Consider the following 27,447-nt stretch of genomic DNA (forward strand, 5'->3'; position numbering starts at 1 on the left):
GGGTGCAGGGGCAGCCACTGCATGGTGTATTCCCAGCATTAGAGGGGTCAGCAGGGGCGCAGCAATAGGGGGTGCAGGGGCAGCCACCGCATGGTGTATTCCCAGCATTAGAGGGGTCAGCAGGGGCGCAGCAATAGAGGGTGCAGGGGTAGCCACCGCATGGTGTATTCCCAGCATTAGAGGGGTCAGCAGGGGCGCAGCAATAGGGGGTGCAGGGGCAGCCACCGCATGGTGTATTCCCAGCATTAGAGGGGTCAGCGGACAGCTGTCTCATCCTCTCTGTACAAACGTACTGATAACTGAGAGGCAGCTCATCTTCTCACGGGGAATATCTGCATCAGCCTGACTAACGCTGGGCATACACAGCTCGATTCTGCCGCCTGATTCTCCCACTCGATTCCACAATCAATTCTCTTATCGTCCACTCATTTTTCTTATCTTTTTCCATTCACTTTGATCCAGAATCGAGCGGTAAAACGATCGGGCAGGAGATCGGACGTGTCGGAAATTATCTATTGAACCATCTTACTGGTTCAGATTGGAGCCGCGTATTCCCAGCATTACAGGGATCCTGAAGTGAGAAGTATATGGAGGCTGCCATATTTATTTCCTGCAACAATGCAGATGGACTGGGCCTGAACTCAGAACTTCCTCTCTGCCCTAAAAGATAAGCAACTTATTGTTAACATCCTGTGTTTACCATGTAGCTTATCTGCAGAGGCAGCCAGCTGACACAGCTGAGGGATCAAATTACAACTTGTGATTAGACACAGATGAGGGGGAATTAGACTAAACTCTCTAAATACACACAGGATGCATTTTTCAGTTTTCCTTCTGTCCTGTGCAAGAGTTCAGGTCCACTTTAAAAGTAGATTAAAAGCAATGGGGGGGGGTGATAGAGGGTAACAGTAAAAAAGGGCGCAGGAGGCTAGTGGACAAATCGGGCGCCGCCATTCACTCCCATAATAATTATCGTTTAATGGGCGCCGAACAGGAAAAAAGGGCGCCCGAGAATAATAACGTTTACCAACGGCGCCCGAAGATTTTTCATGTTTTATAACTGCTTGTGATAATTTACGTTTCTTATTTCAATAAAACATTATTTTAAATGTTATCCCTTAGTGTTTATAAAACATTATTATTCACGAAACAAAGCAATCAGTACGTAACGTAAATTGTTATATATTTTATCCCTTACTGTTTTTAAAACATTATTCTACATACAATACAGTGATCACTAAGGAGTGTCTTAGGTTTAGGCACCAACAGGGGGGTCTTAGGTTTAGGCACCACCAGGGGGGTCTTAGGTTTAGGCACCAACAGGGGGTCTTAGGGTTAGGCATCACCAGGGGGGTCTTAGGTTTAGGCACCACCAGGGGGGTCTTAGGTTTGGGCACCAACAGGGGGTCTTAGGTTTAGGCACCAGCAGGGGGGTCTTAGGTTTAGGCACCAGCAGGGGGGTCTTAAGTTTAGGCACCAACAGGGGGGTCTTAGGTTTAGGCACCAACAGGGGGGTCTTAGGTTTAGGCACCAACAAGGGGGTCTTAGCTTTAGGCACCAACAGGGGGGTCTTAGGTTTAGGCACCAACAGGGGGGTCTTAGGTTTAGGCACCAACAGGGGGGTCTTAGGTTTAGGCACCAACAGGGGGTCTTAGGTTTAGGCACCAACAGGGGGGTCTTAGGTTTAGGCACCAACAGGGGGGTCTTAGGTTTAGGCACCAACAGGGGGGGTCTTAGGTTTAGGCACCAACAGGGGGGTCTTAGGTTTAGGCACCAACAGGGGGGTCTTAGGTTTAGGCACCAACAGGGGGGTCTTAGGTTTAGGCACCAACAGGGGGGTCTAGGGGTTAGGGGTAGGTACAGGGAGGGTTACTTAGTAATTTTTTTTTAAACGTTATATGTTTCACTATTTAAACGGAAGATTAACGTTTTTACAATTGCCGATTTAATGCACATTATTTAATGATTTATAACTTTATAAAACATTAATTTTAAACGAAATACAGTACAATACATTTTTAAACGTTATCCATGCTTATCGTTTAAAACCCCGCGCCCTTTTTTCCCAGCGCCCCTTTTTAACGTACGCGTGATAGAGTGCCTGAAAATGAATTGCAGCAACTAATAAAACGTAATAACTGGAGGACACTTTCATTCAATGCTTCCTGGAAATCTCCTCACTAAATGAATATGTAATATACAGAGTTCTTTTGTCTACATGCCAAACCCATAAATACTGAATGATTAAAAAAACAGATTTACTAGACTGTCACTGACCCATGTTTCCTCCTCTTCCCCCAGCTGTCCTGAGGTGAATGACTGACAGCTGACTGAGGACGGGACTTCCTGCGGCCCACAGCAAGGTAAGACCCAATCACAGAGGAAACAGGGCCATGGCAAGGTCATAGCTATGGTCCCACTTATGGCTCCTTTGGTAATAGTTGCTGGGTAGTGGCTGGATACTGGTGAAGGGCTCTGCCTCTGACACAGGAGACCTGGGTGTAAATCTCAGCTCCGCCTGTTCAGTATTACTGCACCTATTCAGTAAGGAGACCTCGGACAAGACTCCCTAACACTGCTACTGCCTATAGAGCACCCCCTAGTGGCTGCAGTTCTGGCCTAACACTGCTACTTCCTATAGAGTTCCCCCTAGTGGCTGCAGCTCTGGCCTAACACTGCTACTGCCTATAGAGCGCCCCCTAGTGGCTGCAGCTCTGGCCTAACACTGTTACTGCCTATAGAGCACCCCCTAGTGGCTGCAACTCTAGCCTAACACTGATACTGCATAGAGCCCCCTAGTGGCTGCAGCTCTGGCCTAACACTGCTACTGCCTATAGAGCGCCCCCTAGTGGCTGCAGCTCTTGCCTAACACTGCTACTGTCTATAGAGCGCCCCCTAGTGGCTGCAGCTCTGGCCTAACACTGCTACTGCCTATAGAGCGCTCCCTAGTGGCCGCAGCTCTGGCCTAACACTGCAACTGCCTATAGAGCGCCCCCTAGTGGCTGCAGCTCTGGCCTAACACTGCTACTTCCTATAGAATTCCCCCTAGTGGCTGCAGCTCTGGCCTAACACTGCTACTGCCTATAGAGCGCCCCATAGTGGCTGCAGCTCTGGCCTAACACTGTTACTGCCTGTAGAGCACCCCCTAGTGGCTGCAACTCTAGCCTAACACTGATACTGCATAGAGCCCCCTAGTGGCTGCAGCTCTGGCCTAACACTGCTACTGCCTATAGAGCGCCCCCTAGTGGCTGCAGCTCTTGCCTAACACTGCTACTGTCTATAGAGCACCCCCTAGTGACTGCAGCTCTGGCCTAACACTGCTACTGCCTATAGAGCGCTCCCTAGTGGCTGCAGCTCTGGCCTAACACTGCAACTGCCTATAGAGCGCCCCTAGTGGCTGCAGCTCTGGCCTAACACTGCTACTGCCTATAGAGAGCCCCCTAGTGGCTGCAGCTCTGGCCTAACACTGCTACTGCCTATAGAGTACCCCCTAGTGGCTGCAGCTCTGGTCTAACACTGCTACTTCCTATAGAGAACCCCCTAGTGGCTGCAGCTCTGGCCTAACACTGCTACTGCCTATAGAGCTCCCCCTAGGGGCTTCAGCTCTGGCCTAACACTGCTACTGCCTATAGAGCTCCCCCTAGGGGCTGCAGCTCTGACCTAACACTGCTACTGCCTATAGAGCTCCCCCTAGTGGCTGCAGCTCTGGCCTAATACTGCTACTGCCTATAGAGCTCCCTCTAGGGGCTGCAGCTCTAGCCTAACACTGCTACTCCCTATAGAGCTCCCCCTAGTTGCTGCAGCTCTGGCCTAACACTGCTACTGCCTATAGAGCGCCCCCTAGTGGTTGCAGCTCTGGCCTAACACTGCTACTGCCTATAGAGCGCCCCCTAGTGGCTGCAGCTCCGGCCTAACACTGCTACTGCCTATAGAGCGCCCCCTAGTGGCTGCAGATCTAGCCTAACCCTGCTACTGCCTATTGAGCGCCCCCTAGTGGCTGCAGCTCTGGCCTAACACTGCAACTGCCTATAGAGCACCCCCTAGTGGCTGCAGCTCTGGCCTAACACTGCTACTGCCTATAGAGCTCCCCCTAGTGGCTGCAGCTCTGGCCTAACACTGCTACTGCCTATAGAGCACCCCCAAGTGGCTGCAGCTCTGGCCTAACACTGCTACTGCCTATAGAGCGCCCCCTAGTGGCTGCAGCTCTGGCCTAACACTGCTACTGCCTATAGAGCTCTCCCTAGTGGCTGCAGCTCTGGCCTAACACTGCTACAGCCTATAGAGCGCCCCCTAGGGGCTGCAGCTCTGGCCTAACACTGCTACTACCTATAGAGCGCCCCCTAGTGGCTGCAGCTCTGGCCTAACACTGCTACAGCCTATAGAGCTCCCCCTAGTGGCTGCAGCTCTGGCCTAACACTGCTACTGCCTATAGAGCTCCCCCTAGGGGCTGCAGCTCTAGCCTAACACTGCTACTGTCTGTAGAGTGCCCTCTAGTGGCTGGCTGCAGCTCTGGCCTAACACTGCTACTGCCTATAGAGTGCCCCCTAGTGGCTGCAGCTCTGGCCTAACACTGCTACTGCCTATAGAGCTCCCCCTAGTGGCTGCAGCTCTGGCCTAACACTGCTACTGCCTATAGAGCTCCCCCTAGGGGCTGCAGCTCTAGCCTAACACTGCTACTGTCTGTAGAGTGCCCCCTAGTGGCTGCAGCTCCGGCCTAACACTGCTACTGCCTATAGAGAGTCCCCTAGTGGCTGCAGCTCTGGCCTAACACTGCTACTGCCTATAGAGCTCCCCCTAGTGGCTGCAGCTCTGGCCTAACACTGCTACTGCCTATAGAGCTCCCCCTAGTGGCTGCAGCTCTAGCCTAACACTGCTACTGTCTGTAGAGTGCCCCCTAGTGGCTGCAGCTCCGGCCTAACACTGCTACTGCCTATAGAGCGCCCCCTAGTGGCTGCAGCTCTGGCCTAACACTGCTACTGCCTGTAGAGCGCCCCTAGTGGCTGCAGCTCTGGCCTAACACTGCTACTACCTATAGAGCGCCCCCTAGTGGCTGCAGCTCTGGCCTAACACTGCTACAGCCTATAGAGCGCCCCCTAGTGGCTGCAGCTCCGGCCTAACACTGCTACTGCCTATAGAGCGCCCCCTAGTGGCTGCAGCTCTGGCCTAACACTGCTACTGCCTATAGAGCGCCCCCTAGTGGCTGCAGCTCTGGCCTAACACTGCTACAGCCTATAGAGCGCCCCCTAGTGGCTGCAGCTCCGGCCTAACACTGCTACTGCCTATAGAGCGCCCCCTAGTGGCTGCAGCTCTGGCCTAACACTGCTACTGCCTGTAGAGCGCCCCTAGTGCCTCAGCTCTGGCCTAACACTGCTACTGCCTATAGAGCACCCCCTAGTGGCTGCAGTTCTAGCCTAACACTGCTACTCCCTATAGAGCACCCCCTAGTGGCTGCAGCTCTGGCCCAACACTGCTACTGCCTATAGACCACCCCCTAGTGGCTGCAGCTCTGGCCTAACACTGCTACTACCTATAGAGCGCCCCCTAGTGGCTGCAGCTCTGGCCTAACACTGCTACAGCCTATAGAGCGCCCCCTAGTGGCTGCAGCTCCGGCCTAACACTGCTACTGCCTATTGAGCGCCCCCTAGTGGCTGCAGCTCTGGCCTAACACTGCTACTGCCTGTAGAGCGCCCCTAGTGGCTGCAGCTCTGGCCTAACACTGCTACTGCCTATAGAGCACCCCCTAGTGGCTGCAGTTCTAGCCTAACACTGCTACTCCCTATAGAGCACCCCCCTAGTGGCTGCAGCTCTGGCCTAACACTGCTACTGCCTATAGACCACCCCCTAGTGGCTGCAGCTCTGGCCTAACACTGCTACTGCCTATAGAGCGCCCCTAGTGGCTGCAGCTCCGGCCTAACACTGCTACTGCCTATAGAGCACCCCCTAGTGGCTGCAGCTCTAGCCTAACACTGCTACTCCCTATAGAGCTCCTCCTAGTGGCTGCAGCTCTGGCACTTTGAGTCCGCCAGGAGAAGAGCACAATATAAATGTTTTGTGCCTTGTCTGAGATAAGAGAGTGGTCAGAGAAAGTGGCAGTTATGCGCCCTGACAGCCACTAGACCCTAGGCACCTGCCTAGCTTGCATTGTGGATGACCCTGCCCTGGGGGGGGGGGGGGGGGGGACACTGTATGTTGGATGCATTAGAAGCAGTATTCCCAATATATACATTTCTCCATTAGATTATCCAGCATCATGCTCCATCAATGATAATTAAATATCTTGTCCTTAAAGCGGAACTGTAGATAGAAAATAAACACACTGTTTCACTTACCTGGGGCTTCCCCCAGCCCCCAGCAGCCATCCTGTCCTGCGCCGGTCCTCAACGAGCCTCCGTTCTCCCACCACCAGCTATTTTCGGTTTCGCCGCCGGGCCACTGCGCCTGCGCGCTTCTGGCCACGCGTATCCTTTCTTCCGAGTTCCCCACTATTGCAGAGGGGAATGCGAAGAAGGGATACACTTGGCAGGGCTGCGCTGGCCTCAACTTACAAGTCGAGGTACGGGACAGAGCGGCGGCGGGAGAACAGAGACTCGGGCAGGACCGGCGTGGGACAGGACAGCTGCTGGGGGCTTGGGGAAGCCAAGGTAAGTGAAACAATATAGTGTTTATTTTATATCTACAGTTCCGCTATAAGTATGTTTTATTATTCCCTAAACATCAGTATCTACTGTAATTTAATAATTTGAGGTCACAGTCACATGATGCCTCTCAGCTGTTCTTACTGCTACGCCTCCCATTCCCTAAGTGTATACACAACAAAGGGGGCTCATCCTGCTTAGGGACCAGGATTTTATTATTAGGGACCAGGATTTTACTATTAGGGACCAGGATTTTATTATTAGGGACCAGGGTTTTATTATTAGGGACCAGGATTTTACTATTAGGGACCAGGATTTTATTATTAGGGACCAGGATTTTACTATTAGGGACCAGGATTTTATTATTAGGGACCAGGATTTTAAAGAGGAGAGCAGGTGGGAGGAGTAAATTTACAATAATTAACCCCTTGCACTCCAGACACAGTGAGCTGGAACACTAAGGGCCCTTTCACACCAGAGGACTTTTTCGGCGTTTTAACGCCACAGCCGAAGTTGACGTTTTCTAAGGTAAAATGAAAGTCCATAGACTTTCATTTTACCTTTCACATCTAACTCGGCGTTTTGGAGCGTTGCGTTTCAACGCTCCCAGGAGCTTTTTCAGGGCTGTTTACAGCCGAAGTTGGCTGTTGGCGTTTCAATGATAGTCAATGGAAAACGCCAACTTCAGCGTTTTCAAAGCGTTTTACAGCTGACTTGTTCACTTATTTTTATAGAAAAAAAAAAAAAGGACGTTTTCATATGAGCTGTAAAAGGCTTTGAAAACGCTTTGAAATTGCTGTGTATTGGCGTTAAGCAAAAGGCTGACTTTCAGCCTTTTCTACCGCAGCCTCTAGTGTGAAAGAGCCCTAACAGCACAGCTCACAACTGTCCCTCTTTTCTCCTCAGCAATGGAGCAATGTTCTGATTGGTTGCTGTATCCTGGCTCTCCCTTCATCACTAAGGAGACCACAGGAGTTCTGGCCTTGCAGAGAAGCAATGTTCTGATTGGTTGCTGTATCATGGCTCTCCCTTCATCACTGAGGAGACCACAGGAGTTCTGGCTCTGCAGAGGAGCAATGTTCTGATTGGTTGCTCTATCCTGGCTCTCCCTTCATCACTGAGGAGACCACAGGAGTTCTGCCCTTGCAGAGGAGCAATGTTCTGATTGGTTGCTCTACCCTGGCTCTCTCTTCATCACTGAGGAGACCACAGGAGTTCTGGCCCTGCGGAGGAGCAATGTTCTGATTGGTTGCTCTATCCTGGCTCTCCCTTCATCACTGAGGAGACCACAGGAGTTCTGGCCTTGCAGAGAAGCAATGTTCTGATTGGTTGCTGTATCATGGCTCTCCCTTCATCACTGAGGAGACCACAGGAGTTCTGGCTCTGCAGAGGAGCAATGTTCTAAATGGTTGCTCTATCCTGGCTCTCCCTTCATCACTGAGGAGACCACAGGAGTTCTGCCCTTGCAGAGGAGCAATGTTCTGATTGGTTGCTCTACCCTGGCTCTCTCTTCATCACTGAGGAGACCACAGGAGTTCTGGCCCTGCGGAGGAGCAATGTTCTGATTGGTTGCTCTATCCTGGCTCTCCCTTCATCACTGAGGAGACCACAGGAGTTCTGGCCTTGCAGAGGAGCAATGTTCTGATTGGTTGCTCTATCCTGGCTCTCTCTTCATCACTGAGGAGACCACAGGAGCTCTGGCCCTGCAGAGGAGCAATGTTCTGATTGGTTGCTGTATCATGGCCCTCCCTTCATCACTGAGGAGACCACGGGAGTTCTGGCCTTGCAGAGGAGCAATGTTCTGATTGGTTGCTCTATCCTGGCTCTCCCTTCATCACTGAGGAGACCACAGGAGTTCTGGCCTTGCAGAGGAGCAATGCTCTGATTGGTTGCTGTATCACGGCTCTCCCTTCATCACTGAGGAGACCACAGGAGGTCTGGTCCTGCAGAGGAGCAATGTTCTGATTGGTTGCTGTATCACGGCTCTCCCTTCATCACTGAGGAGACCACAGGAGTTCTGGCCTTGCAGAGGAGCAATGTTCTGATTGGTTGCTGTATCCTGGCTCTCCCTTCATCACTGAGAAGACCACAGGAGTTCTGGTCCTGCAGAGGAGCAATGTTCTGATTGGTTGCTCTATCCTGGCTCTCCCTTCATCAGTGAGGAGACCACAGGAGTTCTGGCCCTGCAGAGGAGCAATGTTCTGATTGGTTGCTGTATCACGGCTCTCCCTTCATCACTGAGGAGACCACAGGAGTTCTGGCCTTGCAGAGGAGCAATGTTCTGATTGGTTGCTGTATCCTGGCTCTCCCTTCATCACTGAGAAGACCACAGGAGTTCTGGTCCTGCAGAGGAGCAATGTTCTGATTGGTTGCTCTATCCTGGCTCTCTCTTCATCACTGAGGAGACCACAGGAGTTCTGGCCCTGCGGAGGAGCAATGTTCTGATTGGTTGCTCTCTCCTGGCTCTCCCTTCATCACTGAGGAGACCACAGGAGTTCTGGCCTTGCACAGGAGCAATGTTCTGATTGGTTGCTCTATCCTGGCTCTCCCTTCATCACTGAGGAGACCACAGGAGTTCTGGCTCTGCAGAGGAGCAATGTTCTGATTGGTTGCTCTACCACGGCTCTCCCTTCATCACTGAGGAGACCACAGGAGTTCTGGCCCTGCAGAGGAGCAATGTTCTAAATGGTTGCTCTATCCTGGCTCTCCCTTCATCACTGAGGAGACCACAGGAGTTCTGGCCCTGCAGAGGAGCTATGTTCTGATTGGTTGCTCTATCCTGGCTCCCCCTTCATCACTGAGGAGACCACAGGCGTTCTGGCCTTGCAGAGGAGCAATGTTCTGATTGGTTGCTCTATCCTGGCTCTCCCTTCATCACTGAGGAGCCCACAGGAGTTCTGGCCCTGCGGAGGAGCAATGTTCTGATTGGTTGCTCTATCCTGGCTCTCCCTTCATCACTGAGGAGACCACAGGAGTTCTGGCCTTGCAGAGGAGCAATGTTCTGATTGGTTGCTCTATCCTGGCTCTCCCTTCATCACTGAGGAGACCACAGGAGTTCTGGCCTTGCAGAGGAGCAATGTTCTGATTGGTTGCTCTATCCTGGCTCTCCCTTCATCACTGAGGAGACCACAGGAGTTCTGGCTCTGCAGAGGAGCAATGTTCTGATTGGTTGCTCTACCACGGCTCTCCCTTCATCACTGAGGAGACCACAGGAGTTCTGGCCCTGCAGAGGAGCAATGTTCTAAATGGTTGCTCTATCCTGGCTCTCCCTTCATCACTGAGGAGACCACAGGAGTTCTGGCCCTGCAGAGGAGCTATGTTCTGATTGGTTGCTCTATCCTGGCTCTCCCTTCATCACTGAGGAGACCACAGGAGTTCTGGCCCTGCAGAGGAGCAATGTTCTGATTGGTTGCTCTATCCTGGCTCTCCCTTCATCACTGAGGAGACCACAGGAGTTCTGGCCCTGCAGAGGAGCAATGTTCTAAATGGTTGCTCTATCCTGGCTCTCCCTTCATCACTGAGGAGACCACAGGCGTTCTGGCCCTGCACAGGAGAAATGTTCTGATTGGTTGCTCTATCCTGGCTCTCCCTTCATCACTGAGGAGACCACAGGCCTTCTGGCCTTGCAGAGGAGCAATGTTCTGATTGGTTGCTCTATCCTAGAGTGACCAGACGTCCCGGATTGCCCGGGACACGTCCCGGATTCGGGGTCCGCTGTCCCAGGCTTAATGAGGTCCCGGGAAACGTCCCGCTTTCAGCAGCGGGACGTCCCGGCCTCGGGACTCTGGCCACTCTCTCCTCAATGAACTGGCAGCGGCGTCTATAGACGCCGTGCCAGTTCATTGCCCGCAGCCCCGCTCCAGCCTCCTCTTCCGGTGTCTGTTTCCGACACCGGCAGGCGAGCAGGGCTACGGCAAGATGGCTGCCGAAGCCCTGTACTGGAGACCTATTTGTGTCACTAGTACAGGGCTTCGGGCGCCATCTTGCCGTAGCCCTGTCAGCGCGGGAGAGAAGAGCAGGAGGAGGAAGACGGTCCCGGGACGGAGCAGCGCGCCAGAGGCCGGACACTTCTGCCAGGTGAGTAAATGCTTTCTTTTCCAGGTGAAATGTTTGCCCGCATTGTTTCTTTTCCAGGTGAAATGTTTGCCCGCATTGTTTCTTTTCCAGGTGAAATGTTTGCCCGCATTGTTTCTTTTCCAGGTGAAATGTTTGCCCGCATTGTTTCTTTTCTGGCGAAATGTTTGCCCGCAGTGCGTTTCTTTTCTGGCGAAATGTTTGCCCGCATTGCGTTTCTTTTCTGGTGAAATGTTTGGCCGCAGTGCGTTTCTTTTCTGGTGAAATGTTTGCCCGCAGTGCGTTTCTTTTCTGGTGAAATGTTTGGCCGCAGTGCGTTTCTTTTCTGGTGAAATGTTTGCCCGCAGTGCGTTTATTTTGTACTGACATGTTTGCCCGCATTGCATTTATTTTATACTGACATGTTGCCTATTGCGTTTTATTTTCTGGTGTCCGGGGTAACTGTTACTGCATTTATTATTTAATGGTCATAGATGGCTATGTTTGCTGCTTTGTGGTTACGGTATACTATTAGCATCACACAGTTTCTGCACACCCATGATACAAAGTCTCGTTTGTCCACATCATGGCGTAAACACTGCTTTCTTATGCCTCGCTGTTACATCATTACGTTAGCTCCGCCCATACAATGTCATGGCCACGCCCATTTTTTCGGCCCCCCTCCCCCAGTCTTCGCCGCTGCGTGCTCCTCACTCCTTCCCACTTTTCGCCGCCCCCCCCCCCCACGCCCCCCCCAGGTTGGACCCACAAAAATATGGTCACTCTATCTATCCTGGCTCTCCCTTCATCACTGAGGAGCCCACAGGAGTTCTGGCCCTGCAGAGGAGCAATGTTCTGATTGGTTGCTCTATCCTGGCTCTCCCTTCATCACTGAGGAGACCACAGGCGTTCTGGCCTTGCAGAGGAGCAATGTTCTGATTGGTTGCTCTATCCTGGCTCCCCCTTCATCACTGAGGAGGCCACAGGAGTTCTGGCCCTGCAGAGGAGCAATGTTCTGATTGGTTGCTCTATCCTGGCTCTCCCTTCATCACTGAGGAGCCCACAGGAGTTCTGGCCTTGCAGAGGAGCAATGTTCTGATTGGTTGCTCTATCCTGGCTCCCCCTTCATCACTGAGGAGACCACAGGCGTTCTGGCCCTGCACAGGAGCAATGTTCTGATTGGTTGCTCTATCCTGGCTCCCCCTTCATCACTGAGACCACAGGCGTTCTGGCCCTGCAGAGGAGCAATGTTCTGATTGGTTGCTCTACCACGGCTCTCCCTTCATCACTGAGGAGCCCACAGGAGTTCTGGCCCTGCAGAGGAGATCTTGTATATTTCCATCATTTGGCAAAGTTTGTTTTGACTTGTAACTTAATGGTGGGAAGCTAATGAGGGAAAACATACTTAATGCAAAGCGGTTCCTTCAAAACACGGATATTTTTCCATCAGCGAGTAAATGACCCCTCTGAATAGCTGCGCTGCCACTTACAGCTATCTCCCCGGCGTGGACGCACCTCGCTCTGCTGCTGTTTAATGTTTGTTGCCGGGCAGCGCGAGAGGCAGCGCCATAAAAATAGCTGAAGTAATAGAGTAATTAGTGTTTGTGCAAACAGCCAGATAATCCCACATCTTCCACCTTACTGGAAGTCACACGTCCCAGAATGCCCAGAATCCTCAGGGGCTCGCTGTTGCCATGGACTGGCCTTACTAATGGGGGGCTGCCCAGGATCCTCAGGGGCTCACCGTTGCCAGGGATTGGCCTTACTAATGGGGGGCTGCCCAGAATCCTCAGGGGCTCGCTGTTGCCAGAGACTGGCCTTACTAATGGGGGGCTGCCCAGAATCCTCGGCGGCTGGCCGTTGCCAGGGGTTGGCCTTACTAATGGGGGGCTGCCCAGGATCCTCGGGGGCTTGCCATTGCCAGGGACTGACCTTACTAATGGGGGGCTGCCCAGAATCCTCAGGGGCTCGCCGTTGCCAGGGACTGGCCTTACTAATGGGGGGCTGCCCAGGATCCTCAGGGGCTCACCGTTGCCAGGGATTGGCGTTACTAATGGGGGGCTGCCCAGAATCCTCAGGGGCTCGCCGTTGCCAGGGACTGGCCTTACTAATGGGGACTACCTAGAATGCTCAGGGACTCACCGTTGCCAGGGATTGACCTTACTAATGGGGGCTGCCCAGAATGCTCAGAGACTCACCGCTGCCAGGGGTTGGCCTTACTAATGGGGGGCTGCCCAGAATCCTCGGGGGCTGGCTGTTGCCAAGCATTGGCCTTACTAATGGGGGGCTACCCAGAATCCTCGGGGGCTCGCTGTTGCCAGGGACTGGCCTTACTAATGGGGGGCTTCCCAGAATCCTCGGGGGCTCACCATTGCCAGGGATTGGCCTTACTAATGGGGGGCTGCCCAGAATCCTCAGGGGCTTGCCGTTGCCAGGGATTGGCCTTACTAATGGGGGGCTGCCCAGAATCCTCGGGGGCTTGCCGTTGCCAGGAATTGGCCTTACTAATGGGGGCTGCCCAGAATCCTCGGAGGGCTCACCATTGCCAGGGACTGGCCTTTTCAATGGGGGCTGCCCAGAATCCTTGGGGGCTTGCCGTTGCCAAGCATTGGCCTTACTAATGGGGGGCTGCCCAGAATCCTCGGGGGCTGGCCGTTGCCAGGGACTGGCCTTACTAATAGGGGCTGCCCAGTATCCTCAGGGGCTGGCCGTTGCCAGGGGTTGGCCTTACTAATGGGGGGCTGCCCAGGATCCTCGGGGGCTGGTCGTTGCCAGGAGTTGGCCTTACTAATGGGGGCTGCCCAGAATCCTCGGGGGCTGGCCGTTGCCAGAAGTTGGCCTTACTAATGGAGGCTGCCCAGAATCCTCGGGGGCTGGCCGTTGCCATGGGTTGGCCTTACTAATGGGGGGCTGCCCAGGATCCCCAGGGGCTCACTGTTGCCAGGGACTGGCCTAACTAATTGGAGCTTCCCAGCCAGCTATAGGTGGAGGTAGAGTCACACATAGATGATGGAGGCACGCAGAGCTCCGTCGCCGCCTAGAATGCAGAAGGGGTGAGTTCCCTGCCTGCTTCCACTGCTATCATTTCTTGAGGGGGGAGGTGGGAGCACTAAAGGGGGTGCCCGAGGTGAGGGAATGGGGAGTTGTCCCCCCCCCCCCCCCCGCTGCAGTGTGCTTGTGCCCCCTCCTGCCCCTTAAAATGGCCCTGGGCGTGCTCCGTACTAGTCTTCACCCTCCCTGGGCCCCCTGCACCTGCATCCCTTGCAGGGGCGATTGTTACGGTTCTTGGTCACTATCAGCTGTCTGGGTATTACTTAGTTCTGTCCAAGCCCTGTAACATAGAGCCATATCAATCCCTGCCATGCACTGAGGAGGAACACAAAGTATGAAACAGGCTGTCTACATGGCTCTGTAACATGTACACGTTATAGACTTTCTATACTCCAGTGGTTTTGGATGTGAGCTTCAGCAGGGCATAAAGTAGCGGTGCATTGTGGGTAACCAGAGAGTATAGCGTAGCAGAAGCTGTGCTCTAACCTTCCCTCTGAAGTCCAGCACTGTGCCTGTGTGACCATCCTGTCTGCCTCCTGCTCCCTCTAGTGCTGGCTCTCCTCATATAGTGTGTAATCATGCTACATGTGGTAGGAGATACTGGGCACTAGGGTGAGTGGTGAGCGGACAGGCAGAAGCACAGCACTGGACTCCAGCGGAGGGGTGAGAGCACAGCTTCTGCTGCACTATACTCTGCATTCACACACTAAGCTGGGGTCAGGGCCAGTTCTAGAATTTTTGCTGCCTGAGGAAAACTTGTGAAGAGGAGCCCCCCGATTTTGAATAATCGCACAGCACCCGACAATTTACTCTGCTTCATTTAATGTTCTCACATGACATGCTGCAGGTCAACACAACAGCACACTGGCTGTGAGTCTGTGACAACAAACTGCTCACCCTCAGCCACTCCATTCCTCCCTAGTCAGGACAGCAGTGCCACCTCCTCCCTTCTGCTGTGCAAGTCACATGAAACACTGCTGCTCTCCTGCCTCCCCCTCCTCACTCACTGTCAGCCTCCTCACACAGCACAACAAGCTGCTTTTCCCCAATGCTGCTCTCCTGCCTCCCCCCTCCTCACACAGCACAACAAGCTGCTTTTCCCCAATGATGCTCTCCTGCCTCCCCCACCTCACTCACTGTCAGCCTCCTCACACAGCACAACAAGCTGCTATTCCCCAATGATGCTCTCCTGCCTCCTCCCTCCTCACTCACTGTCAGACTCCTCACACAGCACAACAAGTTGCTTTTCCCCAATGATGCTCTCCTGCCTCCTCTCTCCTCACTGCCAGACTCCTCCCGCAGCACAACAAGCTGCTTTTCCCCAATGCTGCTCTCCTGCCTCCCCCCTCCTCACTCACTGTCAGCCTCCTCACACAGCACAACAAGCTGCTTTTCCCCAATGCTGCTCTCCTGCCTCCCCCTCCTCACTCACTGTCAGACTCCTCACACAGCACAACAAGCTGCTTTTCCCCAATACTGCTCTCCTGCCTCCTCCCTCCTCACTCACTGCCAGACTCCTCACACAGCACAACAAGCTGCTTTTCCCCAATACTGCTCTCCTGCCTCCTCCCTCCTCACTCACTGTCAGACTCCTCACACAGCACAACAAGCTGCTTTTCCCCAATGATGCTCTCCTGCCTCCCCCTCCTCACTCACTGTCAGACTCCTCACACAGAACAACAAGCTGCTTTTCCCCAATGATGCTCTCCTGCCTCCCCCTCCTCACTCACTGTCAGACTCCTCACACAGCACAACAAGCTGCTTTTCCCCAATGATGCTCTCCTGCCTCCCCCTTCCTCATTCACTGTCAGACTCCTCACACAGCACAGCAAGCTGCTTTTCCCCAATGATGCTCTCCTGCCTCCCCCTCCTCACTCACTGTCAGACTCCTCACACAGCACAACAAGCTGCTTTTCCCCAATGATGCTCTCCTGCCTTCCCCCTCCTCACTCACTGTCAGACTCCTCACACAGCACAACAAGTTGCTTTTCCCCAATGATGCTTTTCTCCCTCCCCCTCCTCACTCACTGTCACATTCCTCCCACAGCACAACAAGCTGCTTTTCCCCAATGCTGCTCTCCTGCCTCCCCTCCTCACTCACTGTCAGACTCCTCACACAGCACAACAAGCTGCTTTTCCCCAATGCTGCTCTCCTGCCTCCCCCCTCTTCACTCACTGTCACACTCCTCACACAGCACAACAAGCTGCTTTTCCCCAATGATGCTCTCCTGCCTCCCCCCTCCTCACTCACTGTCAGACTCCTCACACAGCACAACAAGCTGCTTTTCCCCAATGATGCTCTCCTGCCTCCCCCCTCCTCACTCACTGTCAGACTCCTCACACAGCATAACAAGCTGCTTTTCCCCAATGATGCTCCCCTACCTCCCCCCTCCTCACTCACTGTCAGACTCCTCACACAGCACAACAAACTGCTTTTCCCCAATGATGCTCTCCTGCCTCCCCCTCCTCACTCACTGTCAGACTCCTCACACAGCACAACAAGCTGTTTTTCCCCAATGATGCTCCCCTACCTCCCCCTCCTCACTCACTGTCACACTCCTCACACAGCACAACAAGCTGCTTTTCCCCAATGATGACCTCTTCACCTCGCTCTCCTCTCTCTGCTCCTCCTACTCTGACTGCATGCTGTTAGTGTAAACACAGTACAAACATGCAGCCCCATAATCTCTGCACCTGATGAAAATGTTTCACTTTGCTTCATGAGAGAACCGGCCCTGGCTGGGGTAGTGCAGGAAGAGGGTAGTGCAACAAAATGCGACAGGATCAGCGGGTTGTTTGTATCTCAGGGACTCCCTGTATTATGCATCCACCCTACACAGCACATGGTTTATACTCTCTGGTGTGTGGTGTTTGTATTTCCAGGAAGGGGGTGACACAGGGCTTCTTGCCTGGAGTGACAATAAGGCAGGAAGCAGCCCTGGTTATTGCATTCCCAGGGAAATCATGGCACAGAAATTCTATCCAAATGTTTGGGGGAGGAGGGAGACCCTCCCACGCTACAAGATGTTCTCCTTCGCAGACGGGGAGATGTTCTCCTTAATTGCTGCAGTGAAGATGACTCTTAATTGTGGGATTCTTTTCTCTACATCCCGTCGCTCTGAGGACAGTCTGAGAAAAACACACAATAGCAATAACAAAGTGCAGAATGTCTGAGAATTCTTGCTGTGATACTCAGACACTAATATATACAGTACAAGATGTATCTGTAGACTGCATCATTCTAGCTATATGGATTGCTTGCTCAGTTAGCTTAAAAAAAAAGTAAAATACGCCTTATGTTTAGACTGTCATACAAACAAGCAGTACATAAACTAACATATACTAAAGCTTAGCAACATTGGTGTCTTTGGAGAGGTTGTCCCCAGGTTGAGGCCACGTGGTGTCTTTAGAGAGGGTTTCCTCAGGTTAAGGCCATGTGGTGTCTTTGGTGAAATTGTCCCCAGATTGAGGCCACGTAGTGTCTTTGGAGGGAATTTCCCTGGGTTGAGGCCACGTGGTGTCTTTAGAGAGGTTGTCCCCAAGCTGAGGCCACGTGGTATCTTTGGAGAGGTTGTCCCCAGGCTGAGGCCACGTGGTGTCTTTGGAGAGGTTGTCCCTGGGTTGAGGCCATGTGGTGTCTTTAGAGAGGTTGTCCCCAGGCTGAGGCCACGTGGTGTCTTTGGAGAGGTTGTCCCTGGGTTGAGGCCATGTGGTGTCTTTGGAGAGGTTGTCCCTGGGTTGAGGCCATGTGGTGTCTTTAGAGAGGTTGTCCCCAGGCTGAGGCCACGTGGTGTCTTTGGAGAGGTTGTCCCTGGGTTGAGGCCACGTGGTATCTTTGGAGAGGTTGTCCCCAGGCTGAGGCCACGTGGTGTCTTTGGAGAGGTTGTCCCTGGGTTGAGGCCATGTGGTGTCTTTAGAGAGGTTGTCCCCAGGCTGAGGCCACGTGTTGTCTTTGGAGAGGTTGTCCCTGGGCTGAGGTCATGTGGTGTCTTTAGAGAGGTTGTCCCCAAGCTGAGGCCACGTGGTATCTTTGGAGAGGTTGTCCCCAGGCTGAGGCCACGTGGTGTCTTTGGAGAGGTTGTCCCTGGGTTGAAGCCACGTGGTGTCTTTGGAGAGGTTGTCCCCAGGCTGAGGCCACGTGGTGTCTTTAGAGAGGTTGTCCCTGGGTTGAGGCCATGGGGGAAACCTGGACCCGAGTTACGATCATTCATTGCAGGACTTGAAGCACGATGGTCAGTGAGATGTTAATTATTCTGAGTTGATGTAAATGTTATGCTAACTGTATACACATGTGTGCATCTTGGAAATAATCCTTGTAAATGCAGCAGTGACTGAGTGTATATGGTCATAAATGAGGTGACTTCAAGTATCTCTCTTCCATTGGGATAGACTAGCTATAGAAAATAATTCAAATCCATTATAAAAAGAAGGCAAGTGTTGGCCTAACTTCATGAAGCTCAACTCATCGATGATTTCATTGTAATGCTCGGAATACACCCTGAGATTTTTTGGCAGATAGATGGTTCGATAGATCATTTCCGACATGTCCAATCTGATTTTCAATCATTTTTCTGATCGATTTCTCATAGAAGTGAATGGAAATCGATCGGCTACCTATACTGGGGGGCTACCTAATACTGGGGTCCCCTCTGACTACCTATACTGGGGGCTACCAAATACTGGGTCCCCTCTGACTACCTATACTAGGGGGCTACCTAATACTGGGGTCCCCTCTGACTACCTATACTAGGGGGCTACCTAATACTGGGGTCCCCTCTGACTACCTATACTGGGGGCTACCTAATACTGGGGTCCCCTCTGACTACCTATACTAGGGGGCTACCTAATACTGGGGTCCCCTCTGACTACCTATACTAGGGGCTACCTAATACTGGGGTCCCCTCTAGCTACCTATACTGGTGACTAACTAGTACTGGAGGCTCCTCTATCTACCTATACTGGGGAGCTAACTAGTACTGGGGTCCCCTCTGGCTACCTATACTGGGGGGCTACCTAATACTGGGGTCCCCTCTGGCTATCTATACTGGGGGGGTACCTAATACTGGGGGCCCTCTGACTACCTATACTGGGGGGGGGGTGCTACCTAATACTGGGGTCCCCTCTGACTACCTATACTGGGGGGCTACCTAATACTGGTGTCCCCTCTGACAAACCATACTGGGGGGGCTACCTAATACTGGAGGCCCCGCTGACTACCTATACTGGGGGGCTACCTAATACTGGGGTCCCCTCTGACAAACCATACTGGGGCTACCTAATACTGGGGTCCCCTCCGACTACCTATACTGGGGGGCTACCTAATACTGGGGTCCCCTCTGACAAACCATACTGGGGGCTACCTAATACTAGGGTCCCCTCTGGCTACCTATACTGGGGGGCTACCTAATACTGGGGACCCCTCTGACAAACCATACTGGGGGCTACCTAATACTGGTGTCCCCTCTGGCTACCTATACTGGGGAGCTACCTAATACTGGGGTCCCCTCTGGCTACATATACTGGGGGCTAACTAGTACTGGGGTCCCCTCTGGCTACCTATACTGGGGGCTACCTAATACTGGGGGCCCCTCTGACTACCTATACTGGGGGGCTACCTAATACTGGGGGCCCCTCTGACTACCTATACTGGGGGCTAACTAATACTGGGGGCCCCTCTGTCTACCTATACTGGGGGGCTACCTAATACTGGGGGCCCCTCTGACTACCTATACTGGGGGCTAACTAGTACTAGAGGCTCCTCTGTCTACCTATACTGGGGCACAGTAGCAGCTGTACCGTTTGATTGGCCGTTTGCATGGATTGGGTTCTACAGATTTCCATCACATCATAAATCCATCAGGACCAGATGGGATCTGCAGTAAGTCAAGAAGAATTAAAACGGAACGTCATGGAATTTTTCTCTGATGAGAAATTTAGCAGAAACGATTCCAATCATTCCAGAGGCCGCTATGAAGGAGACCGGGGTAAAAAAACCAAACCTCTAATTATAGCAAACATAAAAAATACTACAGGAAATGCAAATCCCTTGAGACAAACAATATAACAAGTACTACAGAAACAGCACTCAGTATACGAAAGAGCAGCTCACTAACTATATAATGGGCTGATTCACTAAGACAAATAGCACGTCTTATCAGAGTTAACACACCTTATCAGAGTAGCATAGCCAGCGCAATGAAAATATGCCTGCTAATTGGCCATGAAGAGAGCTCCGCCCGTCCTGCCCTGAGCCCCTGCGGGTCCAATTACTACAAAGGACATTATCCCCGCACTTTGATTGGCCCAATAGGCTGCCTGTCAAGTTTCCTGTCAAGTGACATGCAGCCTATTGGGCCAATCAAAGTTATTGGGCCCGCAGGGGCTCAGGTCAGGATGAGAGGAGCTTTCGTCATTGCCAATTAGCAGGCATAAGTTTATAGCAATCGCTATGCTACTCGGATAAGGCGTGTTAACTCTGATAAGGCATGCTATTTGTCTTAGTGAATCAAGCCCAATGTGTGGTTTTAGGGTTAGGCATCAGGAAAGGGGGTTTAGGGTTAAATGTCAGGAAGGGGGATTTTAAGGTTAGGTGTCAGGAAGGGGGGAGGGGTTAGGGTTAGGCATCAGGAAGTGGGGTTTAGGGTCTTTTTGAAAAAAAAAAAATGTTCTCTCTTGTAGCCACTGTCCCCTTCCACATACCCTGCCAATTTGGTGTTTGTAGCACGTAAGGGCCTTTGCCATTAACCGTTAAAATCGGCGGCCGTTCACCTGCCATTTAAGTCTATCAAGTGAACAGCAAGTTAGTGAACATCTGCAGTAAACTTGCCAAATTCGCATACCAAAAGTGTGATGTTCGCTATATCACTAGGCATTATTATGGAGACTGTGTCCAGCACATCCAGCATACAGAAACAGTCCTTACTATCTGTTATACTGTGACTGGAATCTATTCAAGATGATAGAAAGCAGAAATATAGCTTGAAATGTGTGTAAATAACTCATTAGCTGCTCCTGTGTCTCTGCCTCATGCAGTGTAAAGTAAACAGAGATTACAGCCAGGAACAGCTCATTCTGAATGGGGGGGAAGCATCCAAGAACAGGAATAACGGAAGCCTCCTTCTCTTCAGAGCCTTCTCTGTATTGAAAAATCCCTCAGCTGTTCTTATGTGATCTGTGAAAAAGCAGGCAGGGAAGAAAGAAACTTGAAATTATTCCTCTGTGAATAGTGACAGAGAAGTGTAACCTAGCTACACGGTATAGCTCTCGCCACAAATAAACTTTGTAACAAACAGCTGGTAAATGAGGCTTTTCTTTTCACACAGGCTGTGCTGAGAGACCTCTGAAAGCTTTCTATTGTTGCTGGTTAAAAGCTATATAGGTATGTGGGGTTTGCTGAAAAACAGTTTCTTTGATAGTTCCTCTTTAAGGTCACAATTATGGGAGCAAGTGATGTACAGACTTGCTGCTCGGCTAAAACTAAGCAACATTTGCTGTTCTATGGAGAGGTGAGGGAGGCAGCATCCTGCAGATCAGGGGTATAAAGAAAGACAAGTATCTAGTTACCCTATTGTTTTTTGGGGGAAGTGGAAGGAAACTTTAATTCTCAGGAATATTTGCATTACTACTAGAGTTGAGCCGAAATTTTCGTAATTTCGCATTACTATAATTACGCACGAAATTTGCGATTACGATGCGAAATTGCGGTAGCGTAATTGCCATTAAAAACGTAATTGAAAATACCGTAAGCGTAATTTTCAACGTGTAATTTCGCGTTTCGTTCATGCCGTAATTTCGCATTAAACGCTACCGTAATTTCGCGTTAAACCGTAACGCTCCGTATAATATAAAAAAGCCGCCGACTTTAAGGGTTAATAGCAAAGCCCCCTTAAATGCTAAGAGCCTCAAATTTGGAAAATATATTAAGGTGATCGGGAGGAATAAGAGGAAAAAAATTAGAGATGGGACGACGAATCCGGCGAATCCACGAATCCCTCGAATATTGGGAAATATTCGAGATTCGTGGATTCGAATCCCGACGCCATTTTCCACTTTACGAATCCGCCGAATCCCGACGCTGCATCGCCGCGCATCCGCCGCTCGCACTCGTCCTCCTCCGACCCGCGCCTCCTCCGACCGCCCCGCGCCTCCTCCGCCCGGCCGCCCGCATACTTTGTATCAACTCACCCGTCCAGTGGAGCGCAGACAGAGCGGCAGACCTCTCGCTGACTTCCTGGTTCCCTCTAGTGACGGCTTTTACAATGACGTCATCAGTAAAAGCCGGTCCGGCCACTAGAGGGAACCGAGAAGGAAGGACGAGGTCTGCCGCTCTGTCTGCGCTCCACTGGACATGTAAGTTGATACTTATGCAGGGGTGAGCGAGGAGGCACAGGGGACGGAGGAGGCCATGGGGGTGAGCGACACCTACCTACCTACCTACCTACCTACCTACCTACCACTTTACCTACCTACCTGCCACTATACCTACCTAAAGGCCCCCTATACGTACCTACCTACCTACCTACCGGGCACTATACCTACCTACCTACAGGCCCCTATACCTACCTAAAGGCCCCCTATACTACCTACCTACCACTATACCTACCTACCTACAGGCCCCTATACCTACTTAAAGGCCCCCTATACGTGCCTACCTACCTAAAGGCCCCTATACCTACCTACCTAAAGGCCCCTATACCTACCTACCTATTTACCTACCTATACTTAAGGCCTTATACCCTGCTACCTATACTGAAGGTCCCTTTAACTACCTACCTACCTACAGGACACTATACCTACCTACCTACCGGCCACTATACCTACCTACCTACCTACAGGCCACTATACCTACCTAAAGGCCCCCTATACGTACCTACCTACCTACCTACCTACCTAAAGGCCCCTATACCTACCTTCCTACCTAAAGGCCCCTATACTTACCTACCTACCTACCTAAAGGCCCCTATACCTACCTACAGGCCTCTATACCTACCTACCTACTTAAAGGCCCCCTATACGTGCCTACCTACCTAAAGGCCCCTATACCTACCTACCTAAAGGCCCCTATACCTACCTACCTACATACCTACCTATACTTAAGGCCCTATACCCTGCTACATATACTGAAGGTCCCTTTAACTACCTACCTACCTACAGGACACTATACCTACCTACCTACCGGCCACTATACTTACCTACCTACCTACAGGCCACTATACCTACCTAAAGGCCCCCTATACGTACCTACCTACCTACCTAAAGGCCCCTATACCTACCTACCTAAAGGCCCCTATACCTACCTACCTACATACCTACCTATACTTAAGGCCCTATACCCTGCTACCTATACTGAAGGTCCCTTTACCTACCTAAAGGCCCCTATACCTACCTACATACCTACCTATACTTAAGGCCTCTATATACCCTGTTAACTATACTGAAGGCCCTATACCCTGCTACCTATACTGAAGTCCCTTTACCTACCTAAAGGCCCCTATACCTACCTACATACCTACCTATACTTAAGGCCTCTATATACCCTGCTACCTATACTGAAGGCCCATATACCCTGCTACCTATACTGAAGGCCCCTATACCCTGCTACCTATACTGAAGGCCTATATACCCTGCTACCTATACTGAAAGCCCATATACCCTGCTACCTATACTGAAGGCCCATATACCCTGCTACCTATACTGAAGGCCCATACACCCTGCTACCTATACTGAAGGCCCATATACCCTGCTACCTATCAGAGGCGGGACAAGGTCCTCCAGCACCCAAGGCTGAGACACCAAAGTGCGCCCCTCCATCCCTCCCCCCCAGCCATCACACACTGATTGCTATTAGACTAAGAGGTGCCACAGGGCCCACAACCTCCCCAACACCTTAATATCTAGTTATCTGGCTTGCAGTCACTGCTATGTATCCCCTTGTCTTATTTCTTTCTGCTTCAAACACAATTAGGAATGACAGCTAAATGAATTGTGCGCCCCCTCCTACACTGCGCCCTGAGGCTGGAGCCTCTCCAGCCTATGCCTCGGCCCGGCCCTGCTACCTATACTGAAGGCACATATACCTTGCTACCTATACTGAAGGCCTATATACCCTGCTACCTATACTGAAGGCACATATACCCTGCTATCTATACTGAAGGCCCCTATACCCTGCTACCTATACTGAAGACCCATATACCCTGCTACCTATACTGAAGGCCCATATACCCTGCTACCTATACTGAAGGCACATATACCCTGCTACCTATACTGAAGGCACATATACCCTGCTACCTATACTGAAGGCACATATACCCTGCTACCTATACTGAAGGCACATATACCCTGCTACCTATACTGAAGGCCTATATACCCTGCTACCTATACTGAAGGCCCATATACCTTGCTACCTATACTGAAAGCTACCAATATTGAAGGCACCCATACCTAGCTAGCTATACTGAAGGCACCTTTACCTCGCTACCTATACTGCGGGCAACTATACCACGGATCGCACAATTCGTATGTGCAGGATTCGTTAGATTCGGGATTCGAAAGGTTCGAGATATTCGAGAACCTTTTTAGATTCGGATCCGGATTCGGATTCGAAGAAATTGTGGATTCGTCCCATCCCTAAAAAAAATGTTTTTTCAAAAAGACCTTATAGTTTTTGAGAAAATCGATGTTAAAGTTTCAAAGTAAAAATGTATACATTTAAAAACCCGCCGACTTTAACGGTTAATAGCAAAGCCTGCTTAAAGTTTAGGAACACCAAATTCCCAGGGTATATTAAGGGGATCAGTGGGAATAAGAGGAAAACATTTTTTTTTCAAAAAGACCTTTTAGTTTTTGAGAAAATCGATTTTTAAGTTTCAAGGGCAAAAATGTCTTTTAAATGCGGAAAATGTCAGTTTTTTTTGCACAGGTAACAATAGTGTATTATTTTCATAGATTCCCCCAAGTGGGAAGAGTTTTACTTACTTCGTTCTGAGTGTGGGAAATATAAAAAAAAATGGCGTGGGGTCCCCCCTCCCAGACCTCTTTAACCCCTTGTCCCCCATGCAGGCTGGGATAGCCAGAATGCGGAGCACCGGCCGCGTGGGGCTCCGCACCCTGACTATACCAGCCTGCATGGTCCATGGATTGGGGGGTCTCGGAAGGGGAGGGGCAGCCAAGCTTTCCCCTCCCCCTCCGAGCCCTTGTCCAATCCAAGGACAAGGGGCTCTTCTCCACCTCCGATGGGCGGTGGAGGTGGAGGCCGCGATTTCCTGGGGGAGGGGGGGTTCATGGTGAAATCTGGGAGTCCCCTTTAAAAAGGGGACCCCCAGGGCCCCCCCCCCCCCCCCCCCTCCCAGGAGAAATGAGTATAGAGGTACTTGTACCCCTTACCCATTTCCTTTAAGAGTTAAAAGTAAATAAACACACAAACACTTAGAAAAAGTATTTTAATTGAACAAAAAACATAACCACGAAAAAAGTCCTTTAATATTCTTAATTAACCATTAATACTTACCTGTCCCTTTCATTAATACTTACCTGTCCCTTTAAATAAATGATCCCTCGCAATAGCCTCGGAAATGTTCTATCAGTTACAATGTAACAAAGTTATTACAATGTAACAACTTTGTTACATTGTAACTACGCCGCACCCGACGTCACTCGCCGCTCAGCCGCCGCACGGACCCGACAGAGCTCTGAGCTATATAGCTCAGAGCTCTCTAAGCATCTTTGAATTTGGGCTCCAAGGAGCCCCATTGATCCTTAGCAGACCAATGGGGTTCCTTCTGATTTGAAGGAACCCCATTGGTCTGCTAAGGACCAATGGGGCTCCTTGGAGCCCAAATTCAAAGATGCTTAGAGAGCTCTGAGCTATATAGCTCAGAGCTCTGTCGGGTCCGTGCAGGACGCTAAGTCCCCGCCGGCTCCCGCTGCCCTCCCCGCCTCTCCCACATGTCACCCACATGTCACCCACATGTGGGTGACATGTGGGTGACAGATGTGGGCGGGGTGGACAGCGGGAGGCGGCGGGGACTTAGCGTCCTGCACGGACGCGTAATTGCTGCGGCGGCTGAGTGGCGAGTGACGTCGGGTGCGGCGTAGTTACAATGTAACAAAGTTGTTACATTGTAATAACTTTGTTACATTGTAACTGATAGAACATTTCCGAGGCTATTGTGAGGGATCATTTATTTAAAGGGACAGGTAAGTATTAATGGTTAATTTTTCGTGGTTATGTTTTTTGTTCAATTAAAATACTTTTTCTAAGTGTTTGTGTGTTTATTTACTTTTAACTCTTAAAGGAAATGGGTAAGGGGTACAAGTACCTCTATACTCATTTCTCCTGGGAGGGGGGGTGGGCATCTGGGGGACCCCTTTTTAAAGGGGACTCCCAGATTCCACCATGAACCCCCTCCCCCCAGGAAATCGCGGCCTCCACCTCCACCGCCCATCGGAGGTGGAGAAGAGCCCCTTGTCCTTGGATTGAACAAGGGCTCGGAGGGGGAGGGGAAAGCTTGGCTGCCCCTCCCCTTCCGAGACACCCCAATCCATGGACCATGCGGGCTGGTATAGTCAGGGTGCGGAGCCCCACGCGGCCGGTGCTCCGCATTCTGGCTATCCCAGCCTGCATGGGGGACAAGGAGTTAAAGAGGTCTGGGAGGGGGGACCCCACCTCGTTTTTTTTTAATATTTCCCACACTCAGAACGAAGTAAGTAAAACTCTTCCCACTTGGGGGAATCTATGAAAATAATACACTATTGTTACCTGTGCAAAAAAACCTGACATTTTCCGCATTTAAAAGACATTTTTGCCCTTGAAACTTAAAAATCGATTCTCTCAAAAACTATAAGGTCTTTTTGAAAAAAAAAAATTTTCCTCTTATTCCCACTGATCCCCTTAATATACCCTGGGAATTTGGTGTTCCTAAACTTTAAGCAGGCTTTGCTATTAACCGTTAAAGTCGGCGGGTTTTTAAATGTATACATTTTTACTTTGAAACTTTAACATCGATTTTCTCAAAAACTATAAGGTCTTTTTGAAAAAAAATGTTTCCTCTTATTCCTTCTGATCTCCTTAATATATTCTCCAAATTTGAGGCTCTTAGCATTTAAGGGGGCTTTGCTATTAACCCTTAACCACTTGAGGACCGCCCCCAGCCGATGGGCGGCGGCAAAGACTGGGCCCAAACGACCGCAATACGCCCATCGGCGGGGGCGGCTGCGGGAGTGGTTATGCGGCGATCGCGTCATTCTTGACGCGATCAGCCGCCGGGGACTGGCTCCGCCCACCGCTCGTAGTAACCCGCCGGCCGTTCGGAAGCGCCGGCGGGTTACTAGCACCCGGATCGCCGCATGTACATAGTATAATAGGCTTTGTAATGTATACAAAGCCTATTATACTGGCTGCCTCCTGCCTTGGTGGTCCCAGTGTCCGAGGGACCACCAGGGCAGGCTGCAGCCACCCTAGTCTGCACCAAAGCACACTGATTTCCCCCCCCCCTGCCCCCTGATCGCCCACAGCACCCCTCAGACCCCCCCCTGCCCACCCCCCAGACCACTGTTTGCACCCAGTCACCCCCCTAATCACCCATCAATCACTCCCTGTCACTATCTGTCAACGCTATTTTTTTTTTATCCCCCCCCCTGCCCACTGCCCCCTCCTGATCACCCCCCACCCCTCAGATTCTCCCCAGACCCCCCCCCCCCAGACCCCCCC

The 27,447-nt window shown here is 51.4% G+C and overlaps 2 protein-coding genes across 2 annotated transcripts in view; one reads left to right on the plus strand and one right to left on the minus strand.

The window, feature by feature from the left end:
* The window catches only part of PDGFRB (platelet derived growth factor receptor beta), a 302,725-nt gene that overhangs the window by 112,216 nt on the left and 163,062 nt on the right, over window positions 1-27,447 (plus strand). The window contains exon 2 of the mRNA XM_068278422.1: window positions 2,302-2,363. The gene's annotated coding sequence lies outside the window, so the exon portion shown is untranslated. The remainder of the gene's footprint in view (window positions 1-2,301; window positions 2,364-27,447) is intronic.
* Window positions 17,072-17,950, minus strand: MUC8 (mucin 8). The gene has a single exon (XM_068273791.1). The coding sequence runs from the start codon at window positions 17,948-17,950 to the stop codon at window positions 17,072-17,074; it is 879 nt and encodes a 292-aa protein (XP_068129892.1).

This window comes from Hyperolius riggenbachi, chromosome 3 (assembly GCF_040937935.1).
Source record: "Hyperolius riggenbachi isolate aHypRig1 chromosome 3, aHypRig1.pri, whole genome shotgun sequence".
NCBI lineage: Eukaryota > Metazoa > Chordata > Amphibia > Anura > Hyperoliidae > Hyperolius > Hyperolius riggenbachi.